The sequence below is a fragment of the Myodes glareolus genome, chromosome 13 (assembly GCF_982192425.1).
Source record: "Myodes glareolus chromosome 13, mMyoGla1.1, whole genome shotgun sequence".
Lineage (NCBI taxonomy): Eukaryota > Metazoa > Chordata > Mammalia > Rodentia > Cricetidae > Myodes > Myodes glareolus.
The window spans coordinates 43,564,424-43,576,341 of record NC_142038.1 but is presented as its reverse complement, the minus strand read 5'-3'; the positions used below and the strand labels follow the sequence as shown (position 1 = coordinate 43,576,341).

General features: G+C 37.5%; 1 protein-coding gene across 1 annotated transcript; it reads left to right on the top strand.

The window, feature by feature from the left end:
- The first annotated feature begins 97 nt into the window (after positions 1–97).
- On the top strand, positions 98–3,306 carry Scgb3a2 (secretoglobin family 3A member 2). The gene is made up of 3 exons (XM_048419037.3): positions 98–258; positions 2,604–2,788; positions 3,148–3,306. Exons 1-3 carry the CDS (start codon positions 204–206, stop codon positions 3,169–3,171), a joined length of 264 nt encoding a protein of 87 aa, XP_048274994.3. The 5' UTR covers positions 98–203; the 3' UTR covers positions 3,172–3,306.
- Positions 3,307–11,918: the final 8,612 nt, after the last annotated feature.

Genomic DNA, 11,918 nt, shown 5'->3' with positions numbered 1-11,918 from the left:
GCTGAAAAGTGAAAACCCTTCCAAAGTGTTTACTTAGGAAGCAAAAATGCTCTTCTTTGCTAGGGTGATTCACAAGGTGGTGGGTGAAGTCCACGTCTTTAGTGTATATATTAATACACGTGTGAGAAGCAGAACTATCGACTCCGGGCATTTGTTGGGCTTTCTGACGGCTTTGTAAAATCAGGACATCAGGGACACTAGCTATGAAGCTGGCATCCATCCTTCTGCTGGTGACCATCGGTATTTGTGGTTATTCCGGTAAGTCACCACCTGGAGCATCAACAGTACTCTACCTTTCTATTTCACTGTGTGATAGCACAGTTAAGTCTGGCACACCCACAATGGAGTACGAAAAAAGGTGTTTCTGAGTCCCAGAAAATATTGGTAACTGTGGGAAGGTAGTGTGGCTCCTCTATCAGTTAAATTAACCCAATGTAAGTACTATCTCCAATCCACAGCAAATTAGTCAGCTCCTACTGATGGGCAATGGACATCCCAGTTCCCCTTAATCTTTAATAGTTTTTTGAAGTTATTCTTGCGATTATCTCCAATTAGGCGACTAATTGGATTCCCTTGGAACAATTACATCTCTCAGCTATAAAAGCTGCTGTGAAGGAGCTCTAGTTGGGCGTGGGAAGAGATTTCTGCAGGAGTCGCTGCACTGAGGCTACAGCCTGGCGTACAGGCAGAGTGCAGGGTGTGCACGGCGGGGTGAAGAGCTTAACTTTCTAGTAAGATACAGAAACCTGCTTCTTCAGAGGCTGAGCCACTCCTCTTAGAGGGGGGGGGGTCACTGTAAGTATAGGAATGAAATGTTGGAGTTCCTGAGAAAAATGCTCAATGGTAGTCATTGTTCACTAAGTTTAAAATGCTCAAAGAACGTTCCCCAGAAAGATAGAGAAACTCAGTGGAAATATTTAATATGGAAGGTATGAAGATTAATCATGAGATTCTAAGTGCAGCTTACACTTAGGATCATGACCTAAGATCATTGTTTGTTTGTTTGTTTTTTATTTCTGAGAAATTTGGCAAGTTTTGAATATTTCATTGTCCCTTAGTGTGCAAAGAAACTTTTTGTAGACAAATATGGCTAAAGAAAGGAGCACGGATCAGAACTACTGCCCTATGAGGAGAACATTTGAGAGGAAGACAGGCGATAGAAGATAGAGGCAGGGTGTGGGACAGGCTCAGTTTCGTACTTTGAATCAGGAAACAAGAAGGTTTTCTGAGAAAACCTGAACCTTGGCAGGTCTTAGCTAGTGAGACAGAGATTCATATGTGAATGCTCGCTACACACATGTATTTATGTTTCTGTACTGGTGTTCCACAAATACATCACATATTGTCTATTGTTTATTTTCTATACAAAGTAATTTCCCTACTTTTTGTCTGGAAAATTATAAACCATTGTTTTAAATTGTAGTTATTAAGTTGTCAATTGTACAATTTAAGAGGCTTTAAATGATGTGTACACATATTCATACCATCATGAACTAATTATGCAGTTTCCCTTCTACCTGTCCATTCTATAATTTTGCTCAGTCTCTAAACATCCCTTTCGATTTCCTCATACCCTTCGTTCTCTATTCCCCTTCCTATTGCTAGTGATTACTATTCCTTAAACCAGTAATGCAAAATGCGATTTCTCCATGAAAAAAGTTAATTACTCCTTACTGTCCTCTAAAAAATTCTATAATAATGGGTATGGCATTGAAGGCCTTAAAAATCTCATTTTAGTGAATTTTTATAGTACAACCCTATCATTTACCTATTAATCATACCCACTGAAATTCTTCACTCTTGTCTCCCTCTCTGGATAGATGGCTAGACTAAATATGTGTGTGTGTGTGTGTATGTGTGTGTGTGTGTGTGTGTGTGTGTGTGTGTGTTTGCATTCATTTTAACATCTCAATGATGTATTGATCTTGTGTCTAAGTGCCGTCTCTTTTCTTATTTTCAGAATTGTTCCTTTTCTAACTGGTGGCAATTATGGTGTTACAATGAGTTGAATTGATTTCGTGGACTGTAATCTAGTCCATCCATTCTTGACCTTGAATGGAAAAGTTTTGTGGCACCTCTCCATTGGCCTAAAGGCTGTGGCTGTGGCAAGCCTACATACAAAGCATCTTCTTACTCAATCACCCATTAGTTCCTACTGAATTTGTTGTCAGTACTTCCTCTTACTACATGCCACAGTCAGTTCTGAACATCTAGCACAGCAACGAACATAAATACCTTCTATTCCAATGAGAGGATGAGGCTGGTAAAATAACACAAACATAAAACTGGAGCCAATAATAAGAAAAATATGAGAAAAGAGTAAGAGAAGATGGCATTCAAATTTTGTGGTTGCTATAGGTTTCTCTCTAAGGGTAATGTTTGAAAAGAAACCAGGTCAACAGAGGAAAGAAGGACTATAGTTACCTGGGGAACATTCTAGGAAGATGGGCTGCCACAATCAAAGCCCAAAAGACACACATATTTATGGGAAACCCAACAGAATGAATGTAGGCTAGGCACTGTGATGGACAGAGAGGAAGGTGATGGGATCTCGGACAGGGATGTGTGTACCATCTTTCACTCTGTTCTCCTTTGCTCTGCAGCCACGGCATTCCTCATCAACAGTGTCCCTCTTCCTGTACCTGTCGACAATCTTATTCCCTTATTTGACCCTTTGAAGATGCTTCTGAAAACCCTGGGCATTTCCGTAGAACATCTGGTGCAAGGGCTGAAGAAGTGTGTGGATGAGCTGGGGCCCGAGGCTTCAGAGTCTGTGAAGAAGCTTCTGGTAATGACGACTTGGATGGGGAGGCATTCGTTCCATGAGAGAAGCCTTAGCTATATGAATGTTCTCTCATTGCTTATAAGTACACTATTTTTATTTCATTGATTGCACTCATGAAGTATGCATATTCCAGAGACTTCAGAAAGCAAAATATCTGCATTTATAGAAAAAATATTTGAACAGGACAAGGCATGACTTTACCTAATGCACAGCTTTGGGATTCTTGATAAGGTACCCTGAGTCTTTACTTCAACATCAGCAAAATGTTGTCAAGTAGAAGGGTAAAAGTGAATATTTTTGAAACTTTCTACTTACATGTAAGCTAGGCCTGGCTTCTTTATCTTTGTGCTTCTATTTTCCAGGAGGCCTTATCACACCTGGTGTAACATCTGCATGAAGACAGTAAAGGTGGGAGCGGACAGAGAAGGCTGTGCACATCCCAGCTGCATCATTCTCCATTGTCGAGTGAATGTCCTAATGTGTAGTGACTCTAGAAAAGAATGAATAAAGCAATGAAAAGATCGGTGACTCCACCTGTGTTCATTCTGGAACCTAACTAAACAGTTTCTTCTTGGGTCACAGTCTCAAAAGATTCTGTTCTTGGAAAGATAGCCTAGCATATGAAGAATATACTCATTACTTTTTCTTATTTAAATGTTAAACATCTTGATCCCCTACCATTCTTTATCTATTCATATTTCTAGATTCATCATCTTCCTATTCTCTCACTAAAAAAGTTGCATTTAAAAATGAAAAACAATCAAGTAATGTTCAATGAGACTAAGACCATGCTGATGTCATTATAATCCCATGATGTCAATTCTATTAAGTCTCTAGCTACATTAAGACCATCCATTAGCTTTAATGTGCCTTCCCGCTATCAGGTCAAGCCTTTACTACATACTTCTTATGCAAAGTATTTATAACTCATCTATTTCTTCTGTTAAATCTAGCATCCGTGACAACATTGAACTTCCCTTTCCAAGACAGAATCTTTGTTCATGTTATGAAGACCTGCAGAATAGATGTCAAACTTCTGTGTGTGATACACTGGGTTATTAATGATTTGCCTTTGCTCACATGTTCATTCTCATCAGTATCATATTTATATGTCTCCTCCAGTTCCAGACACTTAAACTTTTCGAGTTAACAGACCTTAATGAAAAATCGAATTTGTTTTTATGGAGAGTATTACTGTCTTCTGCAACTTGGGCCCATCACAGTCTTAGAACCAGTTGCTGTCAGACATGTTTCTTTGTCCTTCCTCTATACTAGTTTCTTTTAAGGAAGAGAGCAAATAGCATGTTGACTGGCACGGATCGAGTTTCTGTGGTTCACAGGGAAGTGGGTTTTGGAAGTCGCAGACAGCTGACAGGAGTTGAAGAAAGGGAAGCCTACTGTTTGCTGTGGCTCCCTTTGCTTCTCATTTGTGGAAGTCTCCGGAAGTGAGAGCACCACATCCAAGGTTCTAGGTGTTAGAGGTCAGGACTGCAATGAATCTCGATTTTGCCAGCAGACGCCAGTCTCTGGACTCTGATTATTTGATTGCATATGTAATTTCTTTTCCAGCAAGGATGATTGTGACTTTTCTTCTTGTCAGTGTTTAGGTTGTCTTCCTAATACAAGATTTTAAGCTCTTCTGTCATTCCTTCAGTCAATTCTAACATTTTAATCAACTTCTTGGAATATGTTTTATATAGTCTAAGCACTTAAGAGTAACTGCTTCTATTTTCTAGTTGAATTTTGAGTAATACAATAATAATAATAAGATATCTTGAATTACTGGCATTTCTTGGCTATTTTTCTTTATTTCCTTTTTAAAAATAAAGTACAGATTATTTTTTGCCTCAGTATGGGTTTATATCACAATAAGTCCGTTGTAAGCAAAAAGACCACCAAATATTTCCAGCCTACTGAACACTGTAGCTTGGCCTCACAGGACAGTGTAGAATGCCAGTGTGTACCTTTGCCACCATGTAGCTGTCTGGAAGCTATGGCTTGATACCATGGCCCAGGATAATCAGAGAGAATCTCATTCTCAATCTTTATCTCTCAAGTTCAAAGTTTGAAATGCCATTTCAATGGAAGGCCTCTGTACTATTGCAAAGGAGGAAAATCACAGAGTCACCTGGCGGCGTTTTCTGTTTCATTTTCTCACCTGCCCAAATCTGTGAGAACAGGTTAGATTGCCAGTTGAAGTAATGAGCAGCCTCAAATCCTAGTGTTGTTGGTATATAACACTTGATTCACAGTATGTAGCCAAGTACTGACACTAGTCTATCACACATTAGCTGAATTCTTTCTTCAGCATTTGAGACAACAATAGTCTCAGGGAAAGACAAACTGCAAAACTATGGGATGATTCTTACAACTTCTAATTGAGGAAAAGGACCATGAATTTAGAGGAAGTAGGGATGGGAAAACACGGGAAGGTTGGAAGGAGGAGAAGGGAGAGATGTCAATACACTACACATATATAAAAATTTAAAAGTATGTTTATTTTTAAAACTGCTACCTGAAGGTGATGCATATTATTTTCAATTATTCTTTTTACTGTTCAAAGACAGTCGGGACTGATCACTATTGACATATTTTGGAATGGATATATTACATAGTTTCTCAGTAAGAAGTAAATGTATCATATACTTATGAATCAAAATAACATATTTCTTCACACTTCAAGGTAATTATTACCTGACATACTTCTATTATACTTAATGTTTTGCTCACTATTTATTTTTTCTTCTTTTCTTTTTCATCTATTTTACTTTTATTTGATCATTTATTTCCAATTTCTTAAAGAAATTTATTTTCTGATTTTCCCAACAATTTCCCTAGAATTCTAAACTTGAGTCTGCTCCTCTCACTTCGTCTGGAGTCTTAGTGTGCCACAGACTCTTCTTGTTTTGAACTTTGTAATCTATCATTGGTCTTTATCTCTTTTTTGAGAAGAGATTTAGTTACTTGTCTGACAACTATCTCCAAGAGATGTTCCTTCTAAGGTTTAACTCAGTAGTCTGGCATTTAAACTTTCTGTCTCTCAAAACATAGAGATGACACACCTAGAAGCAAAGACTGTGACAGCAAGCCCAAAACCTGTACGCATTCAAACCAGAAGAAATCCCAACATAGAGAAGATGAAGTAAACACAAAGTATGACTCCTAACCAAGAATCAACTTGTAACTGATATATGTGGGGAAAGGGAAAATTGTTTTCACCAGTGGAGTGTCAGTGAGTCTATCAAACACATTCCAACACAGGCTTCATGAGCAGTTTGCCAGCACAAAAATCGACTCCATGTTGTTGAGGGCTTGTTTATTTTTTGTTTTTGTTTGGTTGATTGTGTTTTTGTTTGACTATTTTATTTTTGTTTTGGTTTGGTTTGATATGGTGTGGTGTGGTGTGTGTGTGTATTTTGCATTGTTTTGGTATTTTTATCTTATTAGCTTTTTGGTGTTTTTGATCTTTTTTCCTAGGTTTTTTTTTTCTTCTATAAGAGAGAAAGAAAACACACAATATAGCACATAAACAGGTGGGGAGGATTTTAGAGGTGCTGAGGGATGAGAAATATGATCAAAATATGTTGTTTGTAAAAATTTTTTAAATAAAAAAATTAAGATTGTTTATAAGGGTATTTAAAAACCAAACACATACATATTTAGAAACTTTAAGCTGTTCATTTGCTTCTGAAATTTGTTGTGATTTTTTCTGTGAATAGTATTCTTTTAAATAATAAGCAACCTTCTTTTCTAATTTCCTGTCTTATTTTTTAAAACAATAATTCTCCTGGTTTTCTGAGACAGAATCTTTGGAACTATACTAAATATTTTCTTTAATCAATCTTCCCTTCTAGAATAATAATGGATAAATAAATTATGGATAAATTATATCAATAATATTTTTTTCTTATATAACCTACATAGTTTTCCTTGCCACTAACTACTCTTTTTAAACCTTACTAGTGTCGCCAGACTGTTATATTAATCTCCTAATTCTCTGAATTCCAAAGATCCCATTGCAATCCCTCAGTAAAAAAAAAAAAAAGGTGTTTTTCTGCAGCACAGTAATTCAAACTTTAAATTCTTCAAGAGTTTTTCAGGTAGAAATTCAAAGCCTATTTACAACACAGACAAAAGCACTCTTTAGTTTCATACTTATATAAAAATCACTCTTTATAATTCCTCTAGCCTACTGCATAGCTCAACTAGTTGTCCACTTGTCTACTGTGTAGCTAAAAGTAATAAGTATTAGTCATTGGTTGCCTTATATATGTATTTTATTCATTAAATAGCCAATAAATATTGATTGCAGTATTTTTTATTGGTGCTGAACATACTGTGACAAATTTAACCAGCAAGGCCTACTAATAGCTGCTGGTAGTAATGGCTACTGAGAGTGTACAGCAGATGACAGCTAATACTCTACAAATTGACTCTCCAGAAGAATAGCTTTCCAACAGGAAAACCCACTTGGAAAAATCTGTGGGATGACTGACTGTAAGTGAATGGTTGTCTCTGTCTGTAGTTTTTTTCATGTGCATACATGCATTTCCTAATAACAGCAATAGTTATTTTCCCCACTGCTTGTATGCTTAGTCTCACGAAAATATTCTATCTACATACAAACATACAGGATGGACAGGAAGATAATTTCTACTTAAGCTGTATAATTCGGATAAATAGAAATAATACTAGGAAATTTTTCATGACTCAGACTGACATAGAAAAGTAATAGTATTTCCAGTTACAAAGGCAGTTAACGTTCGACTTCAGAAAAAATTCAGGAAAACTGGTTGTCCCTGGAGACAAATACACAAGGTCAAATACCCAAAAGTTTATTGCTGAATCAAGGTTCAGAATGCAGCAACTTTGGTTTACATAACCCCCTGCAGTAATGGGCTTTCTGCACATACTCCTAACTACAAGGTTCTGCCAACTAACTGTTTACTGTTTAAGTCCTGAATTTCAATGTCACTCTCTGTCTGTGAACCTCGATTGCTCAGAGCTTTGTGTTTACTTTACTCACCCTATCCTGAGAGAAACTGTGTGATCACTATGGCTCTGTTTCTTATTGTTTACTCAAGAAGTGCTGTGTGGCCCTGAAAATATGGTTTGTGTTTGTGCTGTAGAGGGAGAGAGCAATGAGATTGTGTGTGTGTTTGTGTGTGTGTGTGTGTGTGTATGTGTGTGTGTGTGTGTGCTGAAAGGGAGATGTAATTGAACTTTCAGACAGAGAAACATGAGAGATGTAAGAAGAATGAGGAGATGTTGCTGATAAAGAAGATGTAGCTTTATAGAAGAGAAATATATATGTAGGTAAGTTGTATGTGAGGAAAAAGTATATGTTGTGTGGAGCGTGTAATTCTGTGGAGAGAGATGTGGCTATGGGAAGAAGTGTGAAGGTATGCGGCTGTGTGGAGAATGTAACTGTGAAAAGAAATGCAACTATGTATAGAGATGTGTGACTGTGTAGAAGAAAGATGTACGCATGTAAAGAGAAGTGTATGTAGCTGCAAGAAAAGAGATGTAATTGTGTAGAGAAACTGTCAAGAGAATGAGATTATTCAAGATGAAGTAGAAGAGAAAGTTATTATCAGAAAACCATCTGCTTCTTCCTTTTTTCTTAAGTTACTATCAGAAAGTATGTATTTTCTTATTTACCCTCAGAAAAGTCTAGCCCTCAGGTAGAGAAGAACTTTTTTCTAAGTCCTAACTACTCTGAAGGCACCATTTTGCTACCCTGGCCTTCTGGGCTGTGGTAATAGCCTACTCATCTAGAGATCTTACTGTGTGCCATCTTGCCAACCCATATACTGGAAAGCTACTCGGGGAGTGCGTATCCTCATAATACAGAGAACTTGGCCTCTTCAAAGAAATGAAGCCACATCTGTGTGTCCGAAGTGATTTGACCAGATGCAGGTAACATGAACAGAGACTGTATGGATGGAAGGGTAGAAACCAAGTTCTGGGTATCAAAATCACAGCCACTTTTTTCCCAAACAGCCCAGGAAAATATTGAGACATTAGTCAGCCATGTAGGAGTCATTATCAGCACTTCCTTCTCCCTCACAGATCCCATCTGACTCATCACCACATCTGCATGGAGTCACCTCCTCTCTTCTTGAGTTCCATGGCATCATTTCTTTCACACGGACACCATTTTGCCCTGGGCTGTTTATCTCTTCCAAGTAAGTGCTTCTGAGCAGGCTTTCCATTGTCCTCTCTTCTCTACATCAACTAAGTGGAAGGTTAAAATGTGAAACAATGTTCACATTCATTCTAACACTTAAGCACTTCGATTCAGAATTGGGAAGCAAATTTTTAGGACAGCCTGTGAGATCCTGTAAGATTATTTTTCTCCACGACTTCTATGGATTTATTCTTACAGCTGTTTTGGCTTTCCCCTGTGGGCAAAGCACAGCAGCTCACCACTCACTCAACTTCAAATGCTTCTTCTTCACTCTCTTTGAGATTTTTGTCCCATTGCATCATCCTGCCATGTACTTTCTTTTTCCCCTCTGCACATAAACCCATGTACTACTTCTTTTAAAATATCCACGATGACTTGTGCTTTCAAAATTCAGTTGTAATAGGTTATAAGAGAACCACTGTTTTTCCCTTTTGAACAGGTCTTTCAAAACAGAATGTTGTATTCAAAAATAGTGGATTGTGATTTGTTTCCCACTTTGGGGAAGTTCAAAATGAACAGAATATAGCACTTGCCAGTGCCCATAGAGCATGACAATTTATGAGTGGAGGGGTAACATGATAAAACTCTGAATGATACATACTTTAGATATTCTACCAAGCATTTTATTTGAAGAAGTTGTAAAAGATGAATTGTTCTCAATTTTGTTTCTAATATTTTTTAATCATGTTAATGCTTTCTTCACCTTTATCACCAGGAAAACTATATTAACAACAGGAAAAGCCAGTCATATGACTTCCCTCTCACTTTATGTGCATCTGGAGGTAGGCTAACAATAGATTGGGCTTTCACAAGGTAGCCTAGGACCCATATAAGCCAGCTAGGCACAAGATGCCAGCAAGTGTTATCGTAGTACAACAGATCAATAAAATACCCATGTAAACAACTCACTTCTGTCTTGCATTTTGAACGGACTCTCTCAGGGTGGTACTGGAAAGAGAAACAGGTGCAATGTCAACACTGGGTTTGCAGTAAGGCTAAACAGTTGCAGTTCAAGAACACTGGAAATTTTCCGTTCTTTGAAGAACATTTTCTCTTCTCAACCTCTGCTGCTATCTTTTCCCTACTCTCCAACAAGCTTTTTTTCTCATATGAATAGTGTGTTTCTTTTGTGATCTCATGGTCTCCCTGAAACTTTATAATCATAGTGTGATTGATGAGAAGTAGAGAGACTCTCTGTGTTCACCTGGGTTCAAACACAGGCTATCAAAAGGCAAGAAGAGAGATAGAGTGAACACCAAAGAAACATGTGTAACTCCAAACATAACATCTGTGACACTGGAGGAAATGGTCCACACCACTGCTATTCTGACCTCACAAGTTTCTATTTGAATCCTCAGTTTTGTGGGTACACCATTATTGAAATTCCTCAAATGCATGCTTTTAAGTTTTTGTGGTTATATCAATCATGATTCAGTAAACTTAAAAAATTACTTATACACCATGAGATGCCTATCTGATATACCATTTAACTATACTGTCAGTTTGAATCAATAAGGTGTTGATTGTATCTCCAACTCTTTCTCACGATATTCATTAGTCCCTGAAAATAGTCACTTGCCCATGAAGCACCACCAATGTCCCTCATGAAAAGCCCATCTGGAGCAGACAAAGTCACCTGGAAAAGACGCTGTAATGAAGCCTGGGTCTTTTAAGGTAATAGATGTAGATCCCTCATTAAGGCACATGTATAGCAACTGGGATTTGCCTCTGCCTGCTTTATGATGTATAGGAAGATGTTAGTTTCAAATAGGCCCTTTGACTGAGACACAGCCACCAATGAGATGACACGGTGTTCTTGTTTCTCTCATGTCTAACTACTCACCTGCCTGGCCCCAGTTGAATTGCCTCTCCTTCTTCTCCTTTACTGTCTATCAGAACATGATTCCAAGATTGTTGCCTTTCAACAGTTGTGCAAGATCTCTCCAGGGAGCACAGGGGATGTTCTTCCATCTCTCACACTGCCATGACTGTCCTCATCTTTATACCACACTGTATGTGACTGGTTAACAAGATACTTAGCCTTTGTGAGGTGATTTTGAGCCCCTTGAAGGCAATAGCTATCTTGAAATGTTTGCTAGGAACTCATTGCACATTCACCTTAAGGAGTCTTTCATTAATGGTGAGTGTGAGAAATAGTTGCTAGGTAACTATTTGCTAGCAGAGTCTGTTTTTATTGCTCACAACTGGGCAGGGAACACTGAGTTAAAAAAAACACAACTCCTGTCTTATGAGATTGAATTTCAATTTTACATATGTTTTTTAGATTTATTTCCTTTGTTTTTAATTTTTTTTATTTTTTGGGATTATGTTGTATTTACCTGATTTTCCCCTTTCCTTTCCTTCATCCAAACCTTCCATATACCCATTCCTTGTAAATTCATGACCTTTTCTCCATTAATTATTGTTATATTCATATATGTATGTGCATATACATATATTCATAAACACATAAATAAAACATTCTAATGAAAAAGTTTAATAAATCAAATTTAAACACTATGTTAAGAGATGACCATGATGGAATGAAATGATGGAATGAAATGCTAATCTCTAATGAGAAGTTCTATCCAGGAGATGGGATTTTAAACACACCTATGTGTTTATGTACCTATGACAATCTTTCTGAGACAGTAATATTAGAAAAAGGATTTGATGAAATGAAGACAAAGCTACATGGCTATCCTGTATGGGAAAATGTTAAATAAGAGTAAAAGGCAATTCTAAGCCTGAAAAAGGAACATTCCAGAAATATGCGTCAACCTGCCCGGAGAGAAGTGAAAGAATGAGATACAGCAGAAGGTGTGGCAGGCAGGCAGCTCTGGTGGGACTAACCACCACCATGAGCTAACTAAAATGTAACCTTTTCTCAGAAATAAAGATGGACAGTGGTCAGAAGATTGGTACAATTTGAATTCTATTATA

What these genes read in the sequence shown, in the direction of transcription:
- Scgb3a2 (XM_048419037.3), top strand. Translation starts at nt 204, where the DNA reads ATGAAGCTGGCATCCATCCTTCTGCTGGTGACCATCGGTATTTGTGGT. An exon ending in CGGTATTTGTGGTTATTCCG is followed by an intron (nt 259 to 2,603) that starts GTAAGTCACCAC and finishes TTTGCTCTGCAG; the next exon opens with CCACGGCATTCCTCATCAAC. An exon ending in AGTCTGTGAAGAAGCTTCTG is followed by an intron (nt 2,789 to 3,147) that starts GTAATGACGACT and finishes TCTATTTTCCAG; the next exon opens with GAGGCCTTATCACACCTGGT.